The sequence below is a fragment of the Mustela nigripes genome, chromosome 13, assembly GCF_022355385.1.
Source record: "Mustela nigripes isolate SB6536 chromosome 13, MUSNIG.SB6536, whole genome shotgun sequence".
In the NCBI taxonomy this organism is placed as follows: domain Eukaryota; kingdom Metazoa; phylum Chordata; class Mammalia; order Carnivora; family Mustelidae; genus Mustela; species Mustela nigripes.
The window spans coordinates 101,496,551-101,520,588 of NC_081569.1; the positions used below are offsets into that span (position 1 = coordinate 101,496,551).

Here is a 24,038-nt window from a genome sequence, read left to right on the forward strand (position 1 = left end):
AATATTATCATATTAAGATTCCTTAATAAAGTACAGAAGGTCCTGGCTAGGATAACTGCTACCTACCTTCACAGATTCATCTCTCATCAGCCCCCGTATCACACTCTACATTTTGGCATCCTTAGCTTTCTTTCAGTCCTTTGAGCATGGTCCCTACCCCCACTGGAATTTTGCAGTGTTCCCTCTGTCTGGAATGCCACCACTACCACCTCACTGCCATCATCACCCCATCTCTTTTTACTCCCGAACGTCTACTCAATCTTCAGATCTCATCTCAAGAAACAACCCCTCAGAGAAACCTTCCCTGCTTCCTCAAGCTGTATCAACTTCCCTTCAAATATACTTATCATTGCACCTATCACTTATTTCTAAACACACATTTGCTTTTGTGATTAATTTGTGCTCAATGTATGTCGATTTAAAAAGACTTCAAGGTCAATTAAGGAATTGATTGTGCTTTGTACTACTGTGCCTCTAGCCTCCACCAGACTTGACACCCAAGTATATTTTTCAGTGAAAGAATCAACACAGGAGTGACCGTGGAAGCCACACAACTGGACAGTACTGCAGAGGAATGAAACTTAAAAAGGTAAAAGAGACCAGGGTTTTGGGAAAATATCACAATTTAGCAATCAAGCAGAGGAAATAAGTTGGGAAAAAAGCGATCAAAAGGGGGTATGGGGTAACTGAGTGATGGACATTAAGAAGGGTACCTGATATAACGAGCACTGGGTATTATATTAAGACTGATGACACTGGGGCGCCTGGGTGGCTCAGTGGTTAATCGTCTGCCTTTGGTACAGGTCATGATCCCAGGGTCCTAGGACGGAGTCAGGCCATCAGGCTCCCTGCTGAGCAGGAAGCCTGCTTCTCCCTCTCCCACTTCCCCTGCTTATATTCCCTCTCTGTCAAATAAACAAATAAAATCTTTACAAAGAAAAAAAAAAAAAAAAGACTGATGAATCACCAACCACGACCTCTGAAAGCTAAAAATACATTATATGTTAATTTTTAAAATAAATTAATTTTTTAAAAAGCTGTCAAAAGGTTAAAAACAACAATGAAAAAATGAAATAGCATTACAAAAGCCACGGAAAGATACAATACCAGAAAGATAGAACAAGCCACTGAATTTGACAAGTAGGTGATTTGACAATAAAATAATGTGGGACGCAGAGAGGAAGGCAACAAAAGAAAATTCCGGGGGAAAGGTCACATCTTTCCAACTCGTCTGGAAATATGATTTTACACTCGCTTTTCCGAGATACTAGTTCTACCATGTCGGTCCGAATTGAACAATAAATCTAAGGAAAATATGTGTGCCATTTTAGATTTCAGCCTTATTTCTCTCTACCTGGGCGAGTCATTTTAGGTTGACTACTTATCTACCTTAAAACAACAGAAGTGCTAATACTTACACCCGAAATACTGTTTTTGTTTTTCCAAGCACCTTACCTCCCCAAATCATCAAAACAGACATCTGTGTGTCCCTCTGTATGTCCAAATCTCATCGGCTTCTGTGTGGCAGGCATCTTTTCTTCTACCTACCTAAAAATGTTTTATAAAAGCTAATATTATTTTAAAGGTGAGGAAAGACAGTGACTGATGGGGAAGGGAAGTTAGTCTCCGGCGGCCCCTTTCCCCCCACCCTGGTGGCACAAACAAGATATAGTAGAGGGTCTGCCAGACAATAAGCCGGGAAAAGGACACGCTTCCCTTCGGTGCGCGACACGGGCACCGGCAGCGGGAACGAGTACTCACCAACCGGACCGACCTTCTCCACTGTTGAAAAACGCGTTGCAAGAGCCAACCGAGCGCCGCTTCCCGCGCTCTGGCGAGCTCGCTACACTGCGCCTGCGCCCGCTCGCCCACGCCCAGCGCCGGGCGGGACCGAAGTCGCCGGGTGGTGGCGTCAGCGGCGCGCCGCCGGTAAAAGAAAAAGCCGGTTGCTACGGAAGTGATGGCAGCGCCTTGGGAGTAGGTGGAGGCGGTGACCGCAATGTGTGAGACAGGAACTCAGCGCCGACGGGTGGGGGCTTGCACAAAGGCATCGGCCTTTTCGGACCTACACGAGGTGCAGAAGTGGCTGGGCCTCCCTTCTCCACCTTAGCGAGCACTCAAGAGGGATGGCGGTGGTGATGGCGGCAGTTTCTCGGACAACCCCAGTTAAGCTGCGGTCTGAGAGGTGAGTGGGGGAAGGGTGGTTGCTGCCTGGCTTTGCCGACTGGGGTCGGCTGTCGCCTTCCAGCCTCTCCTAACATGAAACCATATCCGAGTGCAGCTGAACGTGTCCAGCTCCTCCTTGGGGCCCAGTTAGAGAATGAGGTCTTTGAGCATCTTCTCTCAAGGAGACCGAGAACCTTCCCAAACCTTTAATCTTGGCATCCTTCGTGTCCTTACCTTGTCGTTTCTATAGCGATAAAGGAGGGAAGATTTTCATCTCAATTCTTAGTTCCAAGAGGTATGGCCTGCACATTAATGCTTATGGGGGGGGGGGGGACCTTCTACATATATCCCTTAAGAAGAAAGTAACTTGGGTTTCCCCCTTCCCCCACCTAAAATTCTCTGAACTGCGTATTTAGAGCTAAAGGAAGAGCCAGAACTAAAGAATATTGTTGAATACTTAGTTCGCGCCTTACAATCTGAACCAAGGTCTCGGCTATTAAGTTCATGCTTTGATTGTGTCCCTGTGTTCTCCCATGTTGGTAGATGGGTGTGATGAATACCCTCACAGTTACATATTTTTGTGGTACCCACCTTCTAGTCTGCATCAGACACTAATTTATGAACTAAGGGAGACGTTTTTCTGGTGTAGACATTTCCCCATTGTTTTTCAACCTAGTTCCATTGTGAAAAGTTGCACAGTTAACACAAACGGTGCTATTGTTCTTCCTGTCTTGGCATTCTGTGAAGGTTGTTTGGAGCACTAGGGTTCCACATAGGCTTCCTAGATACTCAAGTTTGGTATGTTAATGAAGAGGAAAAATGGTTGGCTGAAAGTGAACTTGGAATTTGTGGAAAAATAGCCAAACTATTGTGGATTTCCCGCAACGGCACAAGATACCTGAGATGATTCTTTTTGAGTGACTTAATTTTATTTGGAGATCATTCATTAATTTTTAGATAGACTGATATGTAATTTTTTTTATCCAAGTAAATATCACTGGATAGACTATGGGATTGAAGTGGAACTCTGATAATATTTGTCTCTATATTGAATATATCTTGATGAGATTTCAAGGCCGTACTATTCAGAGCTCAGCATAAAAAAAATCTGTAAATTGGAACAGGAATTCTAGGTATAAAATGCCCTAACTATGACATCTATAACACTATGTGACTTTAAAATTATGAATGGCTTTGTGGCCATTCATGGCCACGTGAATGAATGGCTGGGTGGCTCAGTTGGTTAAGTGACTGCCTTCAGCTCCGGTCATGATCCTGGAGTCCTGGGACCTAGGCCCATGTCTCACTCCCTGCTCAGCAGGGAGTCCTCTTCTCCCTTTGACCCTCCCCAGTCTCATGTACTCTCTCTGTCTCTCAAATAAATAAATAAAATGCTTTTTAAAAAATAATTAAACTATGAATGGTATCTATATTTCTCTCCCTTAACTCTGCCTTAACAATCAAGCCATTTAATCCATAGGTTAAAGAAAAATTTCCTTTACAGATTTCATATGTATGGAAAGAGCTTAGGCCTTAGAGTCAAACAGCCCCAGGTTTTAATTACTCAGTTACTCATTGTATGACCTTGAATATGCTTTACTTTTTCTGAATGTCAGATTTATTTCTAAAATGGAGATATCTGCTTCCATGGATTGTTACAGTGTATAGAAGATACTCATGGATGTATAAAACTAATTGTTACTAATGTCTAGTGTTATTAACAGGGTACCTTGGGTGGGTAGTTAGTGCTTTTATTTAAAATAGACTGTTTTTGTTTAAATCATTATCCTGTAAAAGTTTTCAAGTATTAAAAGATAAACTCTTACTTTTGCTGGTATTACATTTCTCTTTCAGTCAAATGCCTATAAATTTTAATGTGAGTGAGTTCATGGTCTTGATGGAAACAGACATTCAAACAACATGTACAAGATAGTGTGGTAATGAAATGCAAGTAACTTAAATGTTAGCAAGATAGTGTGGTTATTTAGGATAATGTAGCCTTTAAAAAGAATCTGTTGTGGCTGTCAAAATTTTCCAAATGGATTTATTTATCATTAACAGTGGGTGTCTCATAGGAGTGGGTAGCTGAATGAACTCCCTGAAAATGACACCAAGATCACAGATTAAACTGCTATGAAGATTAGTTAGCTTTGCTCTGTTGTGACCATTTATAGTGTCCTTACACTCACAAATATTGTTCTCAAGAGCAATAGGATGAGAAAACATGAATATATTACAATTCTGCTGATGGTGATGAGTATTAGCTACATTATATACTCTTAGAGACTCAGTTTATCTAAGAAACATACCAGTGTTGTGTTATGGAAGGAGTTTAAAAAATGCATTTTCAACAAAATATGTACTTGATGTAAAAATCACTAATTACGTGAAAGATAAGGCTGGAAGAGAATGTTAAAATAACTAAAGAGAGGGACATCTGGGTGGCTCAGTCAGTTAAGCATCTAACTTGTTTCATCTCAGGTCATGAAATTTGAGCCCCAAGTGGCCTCTGCTCTGGGCATGGAGCCTACTTAAGATTCTCTCTCTCCCTCTGCCCCTCAACCCCCATCTCTCTGACATGTGTGTGTTCTCCCTCTCACTCTCAAAAATAAATGAGGAGAACGGCAATTTCTAAAGGCAATTTAGAAATCTGAAGATCTGTGTATCTCTGAAGATGTCCTGAAACTTACCAGCCTATTTAATTTATTTTTGGAGTAAATAATACTTGACTATGTGTAAACTTACTAAGTTATAAAAGACAATACAATAAAAGTTCTTTTCCCAGCTATCCAGCTCTTGTGGCTAGAGGCAGCAACAGTATTTGATTACTTTGTCACCTGGATAGTGGATCCTTACATAGCAAGACAGATATATTCACACTTTTATTGATGAAGAAACCGACTCAGAGAGATTAGTTTGTCCAAAGTCACATTCCTACCAAATGTCAAAATGAGAGATGGAACTCAGATCTTTTACCTTCAGATTCAAGGTAGTCTACCATACTGCTCCTCCATATCATAAGTGTTGCCATAAAACTTAGAATTTAGTAAAACACATTAGGACACAAAAGCATTTTAAGTCTGGAGTCACCTTATACTAGTTTATTAAAACTTATATTGGTAAAACTTATCACCCAAGCTTAAATATAAGGATATGTAATTTTTTTAGGAAATGTAATTATTATGAAACAATGGAAAGAATAATTTATAATCAGAAGAAACTTTGCCTACTCTTTCTGTTGAAATCTATGTATTTACTAAATTTGCTTGCTAGAAGCTGTATTTTTTTTAAAAGGTTTTATTTATTCATTTGACAGATAGGGATCACAAGTAGGCAGAGAGGCTGTGGGTGGTGGAGCAGGGGTGGGGTGAGGGGATGGGGGCCAGGATGCTCCCTGCTGAGCAGAGAGCCTGAGAGGACCATGAGATTATGACTGGAGGCAAAGGCAGAAGCTTAACCCACTGAGCCACCCAGGTGCTGCAAGAAGCTACATCTTTTAATAATTAAAGGTTTAGGGGTGCCTGGGTGGCTCAGTGGGTTAAAGCCTCTGCCTTCGGCTCAGATCATGATCTCAGGGTCCTGGGATCGAGTCCCGTATCGGGCTTTCTGCTCAGCAGGGAGCCTGCTTCATCCTCTCTCTCTCTCTCTCTGCCTACTTGTGATCTCTCTCTGTCAAATAAATAAGTAAAATCTTAAAAAATAATAATAATAATTAAAGGTTTAGGGTGCCTGGGTGGCTCAGTGGGTTAAAGCCCCTGCCTTTCAGCTCAGGTCATGATCCCAGGGTCCTGGGATTGAGCCTCATATTGGGCTTTCTGCTCATCCACCTCTCTCTGCCTGCTTCTCTGCCTACTTGTGAACTCTCTTTCTCTCTCTGTCAAATAAATAAATAAAATCTTAAAAAAAAGAAAGAAATGCTGAAGCCCCCTCAGCCTCAGATTTTCAAGCCTTATATGTGGACTTTGTTGTCTTTTGTTCCTTTTTTTTTTTTTTTAATTTTGCCACTTGCCCACCTCTCATTTTTAGAAATTAATTTTACATTAGAAGTTCTGAGTACTCCTGGAAGCTAACTGATATGCATTTTCATTAATCTCAATGTATGCTATTTTCATACATCTTAAATACTGGTGGTAAAAACATAAGGCAGCTTGCATTATCCAGATTTTGCAGTGTGAAAATTGAAGCTAAATGAGATTTTAAAATCAGATGATATAACTAGTATGTGACAAAGTCTGGATTTTAGCCTGTATTTGATGATTTAGCCCTTCATGCTATTTCATCTGCCCATTATCATTTTTAAATATAATATAGTGAAAAACTAGATTGTTGATTTTTTATAGATGTTTAAAACATTAAAATTTTCTCTTTATTTTTTTAAGATTTTATTTATTTATTTGACACAAAGAGAGATATCACAAGTAGACAGAGAGGCAGGCGGGGCGGGGGGGGGGCAGGCTCCCCACTGAGCAGATAACCCAATGTGGGGCTCAATGCGGGGCTTGATCCCAGGACCCTGAGATCATGACCTGAGCCGAAAGCAGAGGCTTAACCCACTGAGCCGCCCAGGCATCCCTAAAATTTTCTCTTTAGACTAAATTACTCTTACAGGAAAATAAACTGCAAGAAACTAGAACAAAATGTCTAAATTTACTACCTTTAGGTAATTGAATTATAGGTTTTTTTAAAACTTTTAAACTTTTCTGGATGTTCCATAAATTTATACTGAGCATATATTGTTTTTATTATTAAAAAATTATAAATTGGAAAGAAAAAAATACATCTGTTTAATCCAGTTTATTCCCTAAAGAGTTAGAATCATGTATCTTAAATATTTTGGTTTTCAGGATTCTTTTAAGGTCCTTCCACTTTTAAAAGTCCAGGTACTGCCAGCTCTTAGTTTTCTGTTCTCTCTTGTTCAGTGACAGGTTCCTGGCCATTTCTCTCTGGCATGCTCAGGGAACATACAATCATTTAAATATTAGCCCAAGTTAATATTTCTTCTAAAATTTGCTCCAAAAGGATTTGTGTGGATTTGTCAGCACCCTTTAAAGTATCATCTTTGATTTCTATACTACATAAAAAATGGTAGTAAAGGCACTTTCTTATTTTTTTTAAAGATTTATTTATTTCACAGAGAGAGAGAGAGAGGTCACAAGTAGGCAGAGAGTAGCCCCCCGCATCGGTGGGGCTCGATCCCAGGACCCTGAGATTATGACCTGAGCCAAAGGCAGAAGGTTAACCCACTGAGCCACCCAGGTGCCCCATAAAGCCATTTTCTTATCACTTTGATCTCTTCTGCCTCATTTATTCGAAATTTGTAAAATTCCAAGAACTAGTGATAGGCTATTTGAAAGGATTCATTCAGATTCAGAACCCAACACTTTTTTTTTACACTTAGATTTTATTTCTATAGGCAAGACACCAAAACACTTTTCTAATACTCATCTTTAGTCTTTAAAAATAGAACAGTAAAAATAATGTTCTCATTAAAAATTGTTATTTTTTTGGAGAACACGGTGGTTGAACTTATTTTTAAGAATTTTAAGGTTTGGGGGTGCCTGGGTGGCTCAGTGGGTTAAAGTCTCTGCCTTCGGCTCAGGTCATGATCCCAGGGTCCTGGGATCGAGCCCTGCATCAGGCTCTCTGCTTAGCAGGGAACCTACTTCCTCCTCTCTCTCTCTAACTATTTGTGATCTCTGTCTGTCAAATAAATAAGTAAAATCTTAAAAAAATAAATAAATAAAATCTTTTTTTAATAAAAGAATTTTAAGGTTTGGAAAAAAAGAAAAAGAAAAAAAAAAAGAATTTTAAGGTTTGCCCCCCCGGGTGGCAAAAAGTCGGTTAAGCTTAGTAAGTGTCTGACTGGATTTCATCTCCAAGCATGATCTCAGGGTCATAGGATTGAGCCCCATGTCAGACTCCACACAGCATGGAGCCTGCTTAAGATTCTCTCCCTCTGCTCTGTTCCCCACCCCTTGCATGCACTCGCTTTAAAAAAAAAAAAGTTAAGTTTTAATGAAACTTGTGGAAGAGATTAAGAAATTATTTTTCTGGGGTGCCTGGGTGGCTCAGTGGGTTAAAGCCACTGCTTTCGGCTCAGGTCATGATTCTAGGGTCCTGGGATCAAGCCCCGCATCAGGCTCTCTGCTCAGCAGGAGGCCTGCTTCTCTTCCTCTCTTTCTCTCTCTACCTGCCTCTCTGCCTACTTGTGATCTCTGTCTGTCAAATAAATAAGTAAAATCTTTAAAAGAAAAGAAAGAAAATTATTTTTCTAAATGTAAAGATTTGAGAGTTTATACATATAATGGATTTTTATCATTTTTGTAAAGAAATCACATAATAGTGAAGGAAATTCTGAATATCTTTTTTCTAAAAAGATCTCTCTGTAGCACAAACTTTTTTAAGCAGTTACTTTATTAGTAATTAAGATGTTACCTACACCATGAAATAACCAGCTAAATGTTCTGTTTTGCCTTTCTTTTTTAATATATCTGCTAAATAGCTTCTGAGAACCACTTATTCCCAGTAAAGATCATCAATTTTAGAACACCTTCAATTTCAACAACTTCGGTACTTTGCTAGTTACCTTAAGATAACTAGCAAACCTGATACGTTATAAAATGTCTATGATTGTGTCTGTTTACAAATATTTTGAAGATTATATTATTTAAGGTAATATAATCCACAAATCTATTCTAGCAACATGGAAGCAGGTACAGTTCACTGTAGGTAAACAAAGAAATGGAGAGGGCTGCCATCAGGTCCTCAGCTTTTTGGAACTCCCACTCTTCCTTCAGGAACAGGACACCATCCAACAAGTAATTTGACAATGAGTGATGGGAACATTGCCAAGCATATATTCAACAGTAATGAATTTTAATTTTTCTAATGTTTATACAAATATAAGTAGAAGTTAAATTTTCTTACTACTTTGAAGACTGTAACATTAAATGACATTTTGGACCATATATTGATATGGTCATGTTTTACCAAATCAATTTTTTGCCATAATTTATAAAAGTGCAAGGGACTTCTGAAGCATGAACTCAGTTTTCTAGCAAAAGAAATAGCTATGTAAAATTTATAGAAGGCTATAATTCTCAGATACATATAAAACTAAGTCAAGATTTTCTGTGTATTAACTCTTTAAGTACAAGTAAATGTATGGAACATTCATCTAGGGCGATGGTATGTCACATTATTTTATAGACATCTGCAGCATTAGCACATGTAAGAACAGTTAACCAAAAATCCAGAGAATACTTAATTTATTAGTAACTATTATGTACAAGTTGGTAAGCCTTATCAAAGTAAATCTGTTATGTTGGCATGTTAGCTTATATAGAATAAGGGTGGAAATTAGTTCTCTGGGAGAAAATGTTCTCTAGCTTCGTGTCTCTTGAGTTCCAGCTATATCTGGCATGTTGATCCTTTTTCACTGAAACATGTTATCCTCCCGAAAATTCTATTTGCTTATAAACTTTTTAAGTTAGAATTGGACTAGAGACAAAAGTATTCTGTCATGTTGTCATTATAAACTATTTCTTTTTTTTAAGATTTACTTATTTGAGAGAGAGAGAGAACAAGTGGGAGGGGCAGGAAGAGGGAGAGAGAATCTCAAGCAGACACCATGATGAATGTGGAGCTGAACATGGGGCTGGGATCACAACCAGAGCAGAAAACAAGAGTTGGACATTCCCAACAACTATGTCACCCAGGAGCCCCAGGAATAATTTCTATTAAACTGGCTTATGTGCTTTAATAAAATAATATAGGTATAATCTGTTTCTTTTTAAAAAAATAAGAGGTCATTGTAAAAAAAATAAGAACATTTATTGATTACTTAATACATTTAGGATCTGAGCTGAGTACTTTATATACATCATTTCATTTAATCTCCAACAGTTGAATACAATAACATCAATATCTCTTTTTTTTTTTTTTTTTTTTTTAAGATTTATTTATTTATTTGTCTGAGAGAGAGAGAGCAGAAGCAGGCAGAGTGGCGTGCAGAAGCAGAGAGAGAAGCAATCTCCGGCTGAGAAAGGAGCCTGATGCAGGACTCGATCCCAGGACGGTGGGATCCTGACCTGAGCCAAAGGCAGCCACTTAACCAACTGAGCCACCCAGGCATCCCCAATATCTCTATTTTATAGATGAAAAACACTGAGGTTTCAAGTCATGTGGCTAGTATAAAATAAACTGGACTCAAACCATAACTGCTAGTGGCCACCATTACTGTGCTATGGAACTGCATTCTTCTCATATCCATGCATAAAGATGTTGAAGATGTTAAAATGGTTTCTGCTGAATGGTAGGGTTATGGATAGCTTGGGGTTTTTTGTTTTTGTTTTTTTCATAATTATTAGCTTAGTTTGAATTAATCATAACTATGAATTATGGTTATTTATGTTCATCAAAATGATATATGCACCCAGGTTAAAAATGAAATTGAAATATTAGATAATATAAATGCTACAGTCCTACCCAATCCAAAGGCATCCACTTTCAATCTTTTAACTGTTTTTCAGATATTTACCTTTATATTTCTAAATCGTATGCTAATACTTCTTTCTTGATTCATCAGTTATCAGACATTGTCACTTGACTTCCTTTTATGATAGATGAGGATTTAACTCGTTTAGTCTCCTTTTCTTTTTTTTTAAGTCTCCTTCCTTTCTATTTTTTTTTTTTTTTAAGATTTTGTTTATTTATTTGTCAGAGTGAGAGAGTGTGCATGAACACAAGCAGGAAGCAGCGGGAGCAGCAGGCAGAGGGAGAAACAGGCTCCCCCCTGAGCAAGGAACGTGATGCAGAACTCAATGCCAGGACCCTGGGATCATGACCCGAGCGGAAGGCAGATGCTTAACCAACTGAGCCGCCCAGGCATCCCATCTTTCCATTTTCTTAATTGCATTTATATTGCAGTTTTGATGAATATGTAAATGATATTTGCAGTCCTGAGCCAGGTGTTTTACAACTCTACTTTCTTGTATAACTCTTGAATTTTTGTGTAATTGATAATTACCTAATTCTTCTTCTGTTGGCATTGTTCTCGATTGAATTTTCCAGAAGTCTGTTCTTTTTTTTTTTTCCTCAAGATCTTCCACCTTGGAGTCTATAGCCCTGTGTCGTTAAGTGAACTAGTTGCTCTGGAGACCCTATTATCTAGAGACTTTCCTTCTTCATCATCCTAAGAATTCACATTTCCTCTCTTTTTTTTTTTTTTAAAGATTTTATTTATTTATTTGACAGAGAGAGATCACAAGTAGGCAGAGAGGCAGGCAGAGAGAGAGAGGAGGAAGCAGGCTCCCTGCTGAGCAGAAAGCCCCATGCGGGACTCGATCCCAGGACCCTGAGATCATGACCTGAGCCGAAGGCAGAGGCTTAACCCACTGAGCCACCCAGGCGCCCCACATTTCCTCTCTTTATTTCCTGTGTTATGTCTTTTGTTGTGGGTGTACATTCTAATTTTAGAAGACCGTATCTTCCAATATGAGGTAAAATTGTTAATGCTTTGCATATCTGAAAATTTCTTTAATTTATCCTCATATTTGATGGATAATTTGGCTGGTTATCTCTTCAAAGTTGGAAAGTAGCTTCCATCTTCCAAAACTAGCCTCTGGCTTCCAGTGTTACTGTTGAGAAGCCAGATGCCATTTATTTACAATCCTTTGTGACCTTTTTTCCTCAGGAAGATTTGTTTTGTTTTAAAGTTTTTATTTATTTATTTGACAGAGAGAGAGCAATCACAAGTAGGCAGAGAGGCAGGCAGACAGAGAGGGGGAAGCAGGCCCCCTGCTGAACAGAGAGCCTGACGTGGGGATTCAATCCCAGGACCCTGAGATCATGACCTGAGCCAAAGACAGAGGCTTAACCCACTGAGCCACCCAGGTGCCCCAGGAAGACTGTTTTTTAATTTTTATCAATTTTGGGGTGTGGACTTATTTATTTCTTTATTTAACTGTGGTAAGAACACTTAACATGACATCTGCCCTCTTTAGTGTCTCCACTTTATCGCTAGGGTTCTAAAATTTTAGAATAATGTAGCTCAGTGTGCATTCCCCCCCATTGTGCTGGGTACTCAGTGAACTCTATCAGTATGGATGCACATATCCTTTGGTTCTGAGAAATTTTCTAACATAGTTTCCCTTCTTCATTTTGTTATTTTCTGTGAAATGTCTATATTGGTCCTCTAAGTTTTCTTACCTTTTGTGTCTAATAAACCATTTTTTTCCTATTTCATGTTACTTCCTCAATTTATTCTCCCAACTTTCCTATTGAATATTTTATCTCTGTAATCATATTTTTAATTTACAAAACTTTCTTGTTCTCCAATTGTCCCAGACGCCTCTTACTTATTCGTAGGTGTGATATCTTCTCTTAACTTGGAAGAAATTAATTTTATTTTCTGCTCTTTTTGTGGTTATTGTTTTCTCTAAGCTTTTAGTTTTAGCCTCTAAAACTGTTATTGTTCATGTTAGAGGCTTTCCTCAAAAATCTGATGACCTGTGACTATTCATTCATATCGTGGAGTGAATGAAGCACAACAATGCTGCCCGACAGCTGTGTGTGTGAGTAGGTGGGGCTTGTGGACTGGCAAGCTTCTCTGCATGCTTGGGTGGGTCTTCCAGTTTTATTTGTTTTATTTTGTTCTTTTTGATTCGTTTATTTATTTTGAGAGAGAGAGAGAGAGTATACGTCAGGGGAGGGGCATAGGAAGAGGGAGAGAGAGAATCTGGAGCAGACTCCCCACTGAGCACGGAGCCTGGCAAGGGACTTGATCTTACAATCCTGAGCTCATGACCTGAGCCACAGTCAAGAGTCCACTCTTGGATCACTCAACCAACAGAGGTACCCAGGTACCTCCCCCCGAGCTTTTTATTGGTGGAGTCCCAGCTGTCAGCATCTAGAGGTCTTTTCTCTTTGGCCATTCTGTTTCTTCTGCAAAGTATCTTTTAGTTCCCCTATTAGGAGGTATAAGTCTGGCTGCTGGAGTTTTGGGTGTTGGATGGAAAAAGGAAGTAGGAGCTTTCATTCTGATTTTTGTTCCAAACCTCCCCTCTGCCCTCTATGTCTGATATCCAGAGTTCTGGGCCTCACTAGTTCCGTTTCCCCAAATGATAAATATCCCATCTCCTCTAAGTGTAGGAGTAAAAAATGGAGAGATCCAGTTGTACTTATGCATATTTTCCACCCTGTTCTCCACCCACTTCTGTATCCGCTGGTGCCTCAGAGTCCTGGACTTTGCTTACTCTGTTGGTTTGCTTCTCATCCCTGTCATCTCTGTGCCTAGTGTTACCCAGCTCTCAGCTGCTGAGTTATTTACTGCTCCTCCATTCATATTCTGTCCTCATATTTTGTGATTCAAGTTGTAGATATCTGCTAGTCTTGTCAAAGATAAGATTTGTGTTTTCTCATTTTTTCCTTGTTTTAGGTTGACTTCTGAGAGGATAGAGCAAAAAGATTTTCACTTGGCCATTTCAAACCAAACAATTACTTATTTTACAATCAGAAAACAAAAAGCTGTTCTCATTTTGAGGGGAAATGAAGTTACAATATTCACTAACAAATTTAGTAATGGAAAGCAGCAGGTGTAGTAGCTAAAAGAAGCATTAGAATCACTAAACAATTTTATAGGAGACTTGGTTGTTACTGACAGCAGAGAGAACTTGAGAGAGAAAAACTGAAGCAGGCCCTGGTAAAGATGGGAATGCCATCAAGATCAGAGATAGGGAGCTTATCTTTGATAATAGAAGTGAAAGAAGAAATGGTACAAGGTAGAGTTAATAGGCAAGTTGAGGGAGTTTATATTCAGTGGAGTAAAGTTGCTTATAGAGTTTAATAAACTGCTCTTTGGGTATTTTTTTAGTAGATCACCAGGCATTTCAGATCTTACATATTTTTCAGAACTGAATAAAAAAAGTAGAAACTACGTAGTATTAATGAAAAAGGTCTGCTTAGGGCTCCTTTATTACTTTTTTATCTTGAAAAATATGTTTAAGTATAAGCTCTTAATAACAGATGTCTCTTCTAATCAATGACTCTTCATATTCTTCAGCTTACTTTGTTGCCTTCTTGTTTATTTTTGTTCAGTGGAACTTAGTCAACAAACAGCTAAAGCATAATGTTGAATATAATTTTGGTATAATAAATGATGATGTATCCCCCAAAATTAGATTTAGAAATACTTTCCCTATGGATTTTAAATGAGTATTCACTAGTGAGCTCACTAAACAAAATAGTCTGTATAATCACCAGGTGCTATTCAGCGTTCAGAAATGGAGTATTTTATTTGGCAAGTCTGATTCATTAGTTCACACTTTTAAGTACGTGCCAGTCTTATTTGCTACTACAGATGCTTGCTTGAAAAATCCTATTGCTTTGAAAATGCATTCAGGTGGCTCTAAACATTTACGTGACTGGTGGGATTCTGATGTTCCTCTGACATAATCAGAAACTTAATTGTAAAGTCTCCAAATTCAAATTTAATTTGCATAATATTTGAGATTATAAAATCCTTATTTAGGATTACAGAATCTCAATTCTGGGCTTAATATTCCACCTAAGAATAGTTAAGCTAATCCCCTCTACTTTCCCCGCTGATTCCGCCAAGCCCGTTCCCTTGGCTGTGGTTTTGCTGGATAGTAGGTAGGGACAGTGGGAATCTCGTTCATCCATTCATGCGCGTCACTAATTAGATGACGAGGCATTTGGCTACCTTAAGAGAGTCATAGTTACTCCCGCCGTTTACCCGCGCTTCATTGAATTTCTTCACTTTGACATTCAGAGCACTGGGCAGAAATCACATCGCGTCAACACCCGCCGCGGGCCTTCGCGCTAATCCCCTATATAACCAATCATTACTATTAGTCTTAATAAAACTCAGTGCTTCACATTGTTTAATTCTAATGTATCTAGCCAATTTTATTTTATTTTTTTTAAAGATTTTATTTATTTACTTAACAGAGATCACAAGTAGGCAGAGAGGCAGGTGGGGGGGGGGGGGGAGCAGGCTCCCTGCTGAGCAGAGAGCCCAATGTGGGGCTCAATCCCAGGACCCCAGGACCATGACCTGAGCTGAAGGCAGAGGCTTTAACCCACTGAGCCACTCAGGTGCCCCTGTAGCCAATTTTATAAGACAGTCATTGCTCTATAGAAATTTAACTGCTTGTTTCTCAAGATTACCAAGAAAAATACAAGGGTATATGTGTAAAGTAACAGATTTTTTATTTTTTTATCCTATTCCTTATTTTCTAAAAACTGCCCAGACTGATAGTGAAATTGACCATTTACTGAAATGAGTTGACAAAACTGCATTGGGAATGCTTGCATGACGTTCCTGTTGTTCAGTGATGATTATTAATTCTCAACAGCTTTTAGAACTTAAAGTTTATATTTTCAATCAATAGGAAACAAAGCAAGGAGAGGGAGGTTGAGGGTTGAGGGAACTACAGGGTAGTGGTTCTCAAACACCAACTCATGTATTTCTACCTCTTGTAATCAATTCACTGACTAGTCTGCTGTGAAATAAAAATAAGGGGAGGAGAGATTGACATAAGGTATACCTCAAGACTAGCAATTGTTCATATTTTGAGCATACAGTTGGACTAAGAGGCGGCCTCACTTTTTCCAACCTACATTGAAAATTAACTGTAGGAAAAGAACGTATATTCTTGACTCCTGGGCACTATGAAATTATAGTATATAGAAGAGCAGATCATTTAAGTGAAAACAAAATATCTTGGAACTGTCTTCCAACATATTCAGTATTCTTATCTTGTTCATGTACTAGTTATGCTTTTTCATCTTATGTCTGATTAGGGCTTAAAATAGAAACTACTGTGTGTGAAGTAAATGACAATTGGATGCCTGGATGGCTCAGTTGGTTAAACTTTGTCTGATTCTTGGTTTCAGCTCAGGTCATGATCTCATGGTCAGGAAATCAAGCCCTATGTTGGGCTCAGTGCTCAATGTGGAGTCTGCTTGAGATTCTCTCCCCCGTCTCTGCCCCTCACCCCTACCCCACCCCTGCCCACTTGCTTATCATGAGCATGGAGCCTGCCTGGGATTCTCTCTCTCCCTCTCCCCTGTTCCTGTGGTCTCTCTCTCAAAAAAAATTTAAGAAAAAAGAAGTGAATGACAAATGACTGCTGTTTTGTTTTGTTTTCCTTTAGATATATCCAGAGAGTGCCCAGAAGAAACTTCCTGCTGGAAAAACTGAAAAAGCAGTATTTATAACACTGGAATTTGTGGATAATTTGTTAAAATGGCAGAAAATAGTGAAAGTATTAGCAAAAATGTAGATGTGAGGCCCAAAACTAGTCGAAGTAGAAGTGCTGACAGAAAGGACGGTTATGTGTGGAGTGGAAAGAAACTATCTTGGTCAAAAAAGAATGAAAGTTGTTCAGATGCTGAAACAGTGAATGCTGTAGAGAAAACTGAAGTTCCTTTAAGGAGCCAAGAAAGGAAGCACAGCTGTTCATCTATCGAGTTGGATTTAGATCATTCCTGTGGGCATAGATTTTTAGGCCGCTCTCTTAAACAGAAACTGCAAGATGCCGTGGGGCAGTGTTTTCCAATAAAGAATTGTAGTGGTCGGCACTCTTCGGGGCTTCCATCTAAAAGGAAAATTCATATCAGTGAACTCATGTTAGATAAGTGTCCTTTCCCACCTCGATCAGATTTAGCCTTTAGGTGGCACTTTATTAAACGACACACTGCTCCTATAAATTCCAAATCCAGTGAATGGGTAAGCACAGACTCGTCTCAGAGTGAACTGAGGGATGGTCAGCTAAAACAAAGAAGAAATGTGGAAGAAGAGGTAAACTGCTTCTCACAAACCAATGTTCAGCCCTGTGTCATAACCACCAACAGTGCTTCTTCATGTAGAGGTGGTCCCATGACTGGCTCTGTGATGAACCTGCTTTCAAATAACAGTATAGAAGATAGTGATATGGATTCGGATGATGAAATTATTACACTTTGCACAAGTTCCAGGAAAAGAAACAAACCCAAATGGGAAATGGATGAAGAAATCCTGCAGTTGGAAACACCTCCTAAGTACCATACCCAGATTGATTATGTCCACTGTCTTGTACCAGACCTCCTGCAGATCAATAACAATCCATGTTACTGGGGAGTTATGGATAAATATGCAGCTGAAGCTCTACTAGAGGGAAAACCAGAGGGTACCTTTTTACTTCGAGACTCAGCACAGGAAGACTATTTATTCTCAGTCAGTTTTAGACGCTATAGTCGTTCTCTTCATGCTAGAATTGAACAATGGAATCACAACTTTAGCTTTGATGCACATGATCCTTGTGTCTTCCATTCTCCTGACATTACTGGGCTCCTAGAACATTATAAGGACCCAAGTGCCTGTATGTTCTTTGAACCACTTTTATCCACTCCTTTAATTCGGACCTTCCCCTTTTCCTTGCAGCATATATGCAGAACAGTTATTTGTAACTGTACAACTTATGATGGCATTGATGCCCTTCCAATTCCTTCTTCTATGAAATTATATCTGAAGGAATATCACTATAAATCAAAAGTTAGAGTACTCAGGATTGATGCACCAGAACAATGCTAGGGAATGTGTAGGAATATGGGAATGATTATATACATATTTTCATTTAATATTTTATTTTTCTTATGTCACTTTGAATTTTTCTACAAGGGCAGTTCAAATCTAAAATAAATCTCTGCCCTAAATTTTACTTCCAGATCAGTTTATTTTTCTTAAGAAAAACTAATTGTTTAAAGTTACACACTAGGGGTTAATGAATATTTTTTACCAGGTGTTTGGTTTTTGGTTTTACAGATAGATTGTATACTTAATTTTTTTTCTTAATTGTAATTTGCTTAAGGTCCAGGGATATTTGAAATTTGGTAGGCATTGCAAATACAATTAAGTAATCTATATTTCATACTTTCCTTTAAAAATAAGCTTATGTCCTTTCCTACATGTTCCCTTGTTAACCTATGCCATTGGCATCCCTATACATAAAATACAGTTTCCTCATCCCCCTTTCCCGAGTTGTTTTAAAATTCTTCAGTTAACCTGAGTGTGTTGTAATTCACAATCCATATCAATGTAATTGAGTCTTGTACCTTAATAATAAATAATAGGGATGTTAAAGGTAACAAAATGGTTTGAAATTAAACTTGAAGTGTTTTCATTTTAAATACTAACTATAAAGCAGTATTACTAAATTTGATTAATCTGATTAGGAAGAATCAAATGAGAACGTGACTTTTTGGAAGTGAATTTATTTTCTACACTGTAGCATGGTCATTTATTTTTGAATAGGTCTTTTACTCAACCTAGATGAGTTGCTATCTTCAGAACAAATATTGTTCCTTTCTCGCTGGAAGCTTTAAAAATAATAACACTATTAGTATAGTAGTTACTAACATATTAAAGCAACTATGGGGTTTTTCTGTATTTACTTATGAAGCATTTCTTCTGATTACCCTTTTCATAGAAATTCTGAGCCTGTTATTTTGGAGAGATGCCACGGTTTTATAAACAGCCAGAAATTTCCATCAGTAACCAAAGAGGACCTAAGTAGTCTTCATTATTTTAAAGTGAGCTTCACTAAGGATTCAAGAAGTAAAACATGGAGCTCAGTTTTTTGAAACTTAATATTGGTTTTGATTTTCAAGTTTCAAATAATTATTCCTGTCTTCAGAATTAACATGTCTTTACTGTGGCTTCAAAAAAGGAAAAACGTTTTGCGAGCTACATGGCTTACACCATACTGAATAGCACTAGGCACTAGAAGTAGTATTTTAAATTTGCTATCCCAGTACAGAAGCATTTTTAGAAATGTCATCCCAGTATGATAAAGGTAAATGGAGTGATACCTTATCTAACTCCACTTTTTTAAAGAGTCAGTGCAAATAAATTTCTTAGACAGTTTTTTCTTCTGGTGAGCTGTCTAGCCCTTTGTACAAATTGGCATTTTTAATATCTTAGTAATTGATTTCTTTCTTTCTTTCTTTCTGTTTTTCCTAGTAATTGATTTCTTGATGCTAATTTAGGTCCGGTAGGAAGCTGCTTCTACCTGGATTGGAAGAAATTTGACTCAAGTTTCCAATTAGAACAGATGTTTCTTAAGTATCATTGCTTTTATGTTGAAGTAGCATTTCCCTTTCCTGCAGTTCTGTTGTAAACATAAAGATGGCATTTTTCAGTAATAGCTTTAAAATACATTTTAAGCAGTTACAACAAAATTAAACCAAGAAAATATCTTACCATTTTCTAGCATTTTTTTTTTCTCAGTGATCTCAAGATTGTCTTATTCCAGGTAGGGTAACTACTAATTATGGCACCTGTCTGTGGAGTAATGAGGCTCAGGATATCATTAACACCGATATCGGGATAAATATCTCTTCTAAAGATGATACTTCCCTTTTTCAAAAGTAGAAAAGTCTCATACTACCTCATCTTTATTGTGACACTTTTTGTAGATCACTGAGAAGCTTGTCTTATTTACCAATAAACTGCTTCCTAAATATCCATTTTTGGTGAAAGAACACTAATAGTGTAGTAAGACTCTACCCATGATTATAGTTTTTTATCAGAATTTGATAATGAGACTTTCTGTTTCTGTGAAACAATTATTGTTTTAAATATTTTTCTTTTAAAAGTAACTTTTTATCAGTACAGAAAAACCTTAGGGATGACTAGCTAACAAATATTCTGTTATAGAGTAATTTTATAAAGAAAAAGTGAAATATAATTATGTTGTCTTTTATAATGGTAAAAATTAATGTTTATATGAAAATCAAGATATGAGTAGCTTTTCATATATTCAAACTGGTTGCTTGTGATATATTTTCTTTGGCTTTCTTATTTTTTCAACTTAAAGGTATTAATAACTGTTAACATTTTCAAAATACTGCCATATATATATCCTTGAAGTAAATGATCTAATAAATGAGAGCAGGGAAGAGACTCATTTACTCTGAAATGGTTTGTATTTTTCCTTTGGTATTTGCTAGAGTGAAAAGAAATATGGAAAGTACAAGTATAAAGACTTGAGAAGGGAATTGTTAACCACGAAGGAAAAAGGAAAGAGTAATTAATTTTTTAAAACATTAAAGAATTGGAATTCAGAAAGGTTAATACCTTTCTCTTTGTGGGGATAAATTTGGAAGAGCATCCAGTATTCACAAACCTATTTTTAAAATGTAAAATATGTAATTATTGGAATATATAAAACAAAAGTGACTAAGTCATGAAAGGAACTTAAGGAAAGATACAAATATATCTAAATATAAATTTTGTAACTCTAGGTTTGTGGGCATTTGAAAAGTATAAATTCCAGAGTTGAGAAAGCATCAGCATGGTGGAAATGTCTAGAGCTTATTGGTGAGAGAAGATGGAGCTAAAAGAAACAAGATAAAATATTAAAATTAAGAATTTAGGCATCACCTCAGGGAAGAGCCTTGATAGTGAAAGGGAACTACTTAACTGCTAATAGCTGGTCTGGACCAGACACTTAACTGCGCTTTGGGAATCATCCTGCACTAATCAGGAAATAAACTTGACTTTTCTATTTCTCAAGCTTTTCAGGACAATCCCACCACCACCACCACCATGCATTTTTTTTTTTTAAGCTATAGCATCTTGATTCATATTCTAATTCCTAAAATATTCTGAATGGATTTTTTTGGGATCCTGGAGCATTTTTGTATGAAAAATCCTATGTGATCTTTCTATAGCTATGCCATTCACTTAAATAATTCATAGGGAGAATGGTTTAATTTAAAGGAAGAAGATTAAAGGAAGCTTTTAGTCAGCCTGTGGTTAGATTTATTGATTTGGTGAACAGAACTGTGTTCTTTCCTGAATTTCAGCTAATGGTCAAAGAATGGCTTTCAGTTAAAGTTGTGACTTATTATAAATAATAGAAAGAATGTCTAAGTAATTAGAAATCCTTTAAAAAGTAGAGTAAATGTGGCCAATAGGACTCATACAAATTCCATTTCTTTTTATAAGAAAAACACAAACCATTATCATTTATTCATGAGCCAAAGCCATTAAGAAGACAAATCAAATTATCAACTTCCTGTCTCTCTGAAGTTTGGATCATTTTATAGACCCACATAATAGAGCAGTTTTTTCCTTTGAAACAAAAACCTTGAAACCTATCTCTTACAAATATACTTAGTTTTTATTTTAAAACTTTTTTGTCACTTTTATTTCTAATGAGTCAAATAGGTTATATATTGATTGGTGGAGTAAATTTCACAGGAAAGTAGACTTAACTATTTCTGGAGACAACACAGGGAGAACAATGTTTAAATGTAAAAAAACAAACAAACAAACAAAAAACTCCTATGTGTTAAATAATACCCAAATGAATGAAAGATTTTAAATCAAGCAGACTATTATTTCTATTTTGGAAAAAAAAAATCTTTACAATTTTGGTTTTAACTGTAATCAGTTTTACAATTATTTTTATTTCTAAAGAATGAACAGAAAGCACAACGTTTTTTTTTCTTTTTTTAATGTCCTAGTAGAAATGAACAATGCTACAAGAGTCTGCCTATGCCATTCTAGTGTATTAAGATATTTGACACAGTGGAGGTGACTTTTTAAATGGATTGGCTTCTAAGAAGTGTAGACTAATGGATATGACCCAATGGAAAGGGATTTGGGGTACATTAATCCTTTTTCAAATAAAAGTGGAGTCTATTTTTTGTTTAATTCTGAATAGATTACTCAATCCTAAATATCTTCATCTCTTAGCGTATAAAATGTAGATAAATAATACTTGTCACCTGACTTCCTGAAGGTTATTCCTTCATTTAAGAGGTGACCCTTGGAGCATACTTGAAAATAATTTCTGTAATTTCTTGAAAGTAACGTGATGATAGATTTTCAGAGTATCCCCTTAGTGGATCCTGCAAGTTCACATTCACTTCTTACAGTCTGTAATAGGCTTTCTTGGCTTGATTTGACAATAGAGATAAAGTACAATTTGGATTTGTGGTTTAGACTCGAATTGAATGAACAATTGCAGTTTTCTCCTACCCTTAATAAGGTTTATGTAAAATTGATGTTTGCCTGTTATTTTAAAAGTTGATTACATTTGCAGGAAGTGAAGATAATCACTTTTGCTGTGGTTATAATCAAATCTAAGCTTTCAGACTTGAGAGTAAAACTCAGAGGTTTACTTAAATTACCCTGACTTTGCTAGGATTGAATCAATTCTGTATAAACCAAGTAAGAACTTGATATATACTTGAATATAGATGGAATTTAACTAGTAACTTCACAAAGCTGTTAGTACTCTTGTCAGCTGGACTTGTATGATCCTCCCCTTACCAAAAAAGAAGTAAACTGTTCCCATTTTTATTTCTAATCCTGAAGTTGAATGTTCTTCTTGGATGTGAGTTCAAATAAATTGATCTGAATAAATTTTCACTTCTTCTTAATTAAAACTTAATATATAAAATCCAAAGGCTTTGTATTTTGTTTTTAAAGCATTGTGTATTCTGGGGTGCCTGGGTGGCTCATTTTGTTAAGCATCTGACCCTTGATTTTAGTTCATGTCATGATCTCAGGATTGTGAGATCAAGCCCCACCTTGGACTCCATGATGGGCATGGAGCGTGCTTAAGATTCTATCTCTTCCTCTTCTGCAAACGCTCTCTCTAAAAACAAAAGACATTGTATATCCTGGCTTTGCACATTCAACTTAGAAACAAAACACTGGGGGCACCTGAGTGGCTCAGTGGGTTAAGCCTCTGCCTTCGGATCGGGTCATAGTCTTAGGGTCCTGGGATCGAGTCCCGCATCGGTGTCTCTGCTCAATGGGGAGTCCGCTTTCCTCTCCCTCTCTCTCTGCCTGCCTCTCTGCCTACTTGTGATCTCTCTGTGTCAAATAAATAAAATCTTAAAAAAAAAAATTGGGGGCGCCTGGGTGGCTCAGTTAAGCATCAGACTCTTGGTTTCAGCTCAGGTCATGATCTCAGGGTCCTAAGAGCCCCACCAAAGGCAGAATGTGTTTGGAAGTCTTTCCCTCTCCTGCCCATGTCCTCCCCGCTTTGCTTTCATGTGAGTGCACGTTCTCAAATCTGAAAAAAGGTTTAAATCTATATTACACACTTTCTAATTTAAAATACTTTCTGTCTTTAGTGTGTCAGTTTGAGTCTTCTAGAAGCAGATGCCAAGATGTGAGTAAATGTGCAAGAGATTTCCTGGGGAAACACCTATGAAGGAAGAAGGTGTGGATGCCTTCCTATCACTTTGCAAGTCTGACAAACATGAAAGAAATGCAAAGACAAATGATGGTGGGCTTCAGACTGCACTGCAATTGTGAAGTAGATGGAGATTTAGTATTAAAGAAAAGGTTGACTGAGAGAGCCCACATGGAACAGAACAGGAATGGCCTAGCTCTTTAACACTCAGTATGTTGTTATTGGCTGAGAGGTGGGAAAACGAGGTTGTCAGTCACTGAGAGTGACCAGGACCAGAGTGAGGTGGGTGAGGCACTCAATTTGGGCACAAAAATTTTTTGACCAAAAATCTCAGCAATGAAAGGCAGTATTTCAGTACAACGTTCTTAAGGGTTTTTTTGTTTGTTTTTTTTTTTAAGATTTTATTCATTTACCCGACAGATCACAAGCAGGCAGAGAGGCAGGCAGAGAGAGAGAGAGGAGGAAGCAGGCTCCCTGCTGAGCAGAGAGCCCGATGCGGGACTCAATTCCAGACTCCTGGGATCATGGCCTGAGCTGAAGGCAGAGGCTTCAACCCACTGAGCCAATCAGGCGCCCCTAAGATTTTTTTTTTTTTAATTTGTTTATTTGACAGAGATCACAAGTAGGCAGAGAGATAGAGAGGAGGTGAAGCAG

At 37.6% G+C, this 24,038-nt stretch overlaps 2 protein-coding genes across 3 annotated transcripts in view; one reads left to right on the forward strand and one right to left on the reverse strand.

Moving 5' to 3' along the window:
* The window catches only part of WDHD1 (WD repeat and HMG-box DNA binding protein 1), a 65,322-nt gene extending 63,479 nt beyond the window's left edge, over window positions 1-1,843 (reverse strand). The window contains exons 1-2 of one of the 2 annotated variants that reach the window (XM_059373247.1): window positions 1,762-1,843; window positions 1,456-1,548 (exon numbers count right to left, since the gene is read on the reverse strand). In XM_059373247.1, coding sequence (XP_059229230.1) covers window positions 1,456-1,532 — 77 coding nt within the window. In that variant the 5' untranslated portion in view covers window positions 1,533-1,548; window positions 1,762-1,843. Of the gene's footprint in view, window positions 1-713; window positions 821-1,455; window positions 1,549-1,761 lie in introns of those variants that run through there. The other variant, XM_059373246.1, reaches the window with a different exon arrangement.
* A 64-nt stretch (window positions 1,844-1,907) lies between these two features.
* SOCS4 (suppressor of cytokine signaling 4) lies at window positions 1,908-22,603 on the forward strand. Its single transcript, XM_059373250.1, has 2 exons — window positions 1,908-2,185; window positions 16,344-22,603. Exon 2 carries the CDS (start codon window positions 16,436-16,438, stop codon window positions 17,759-17,761), a length of 1,326 nt encoding a protein of 441 aa, XP_059229233.1. The 5' UTR covers window positions 1,908-2,185; window positions 16,344-16,435; the 3' UTR covers window positions 17,762-22,603.
* The last annotated feature ends 1,435 nt before the right edge of the window (window positions 22,604-24,038 follow it).

What these genes read in the sequence shown, in the direction of transcription:
- SOCS4 (XM_059373250.1), top strand. Translation starts at nt 16,436, where the DNA reads ATGGCAGAAAATAGTGAAAGTATTAGCAAAAATGTAGATGTGAGGCCC.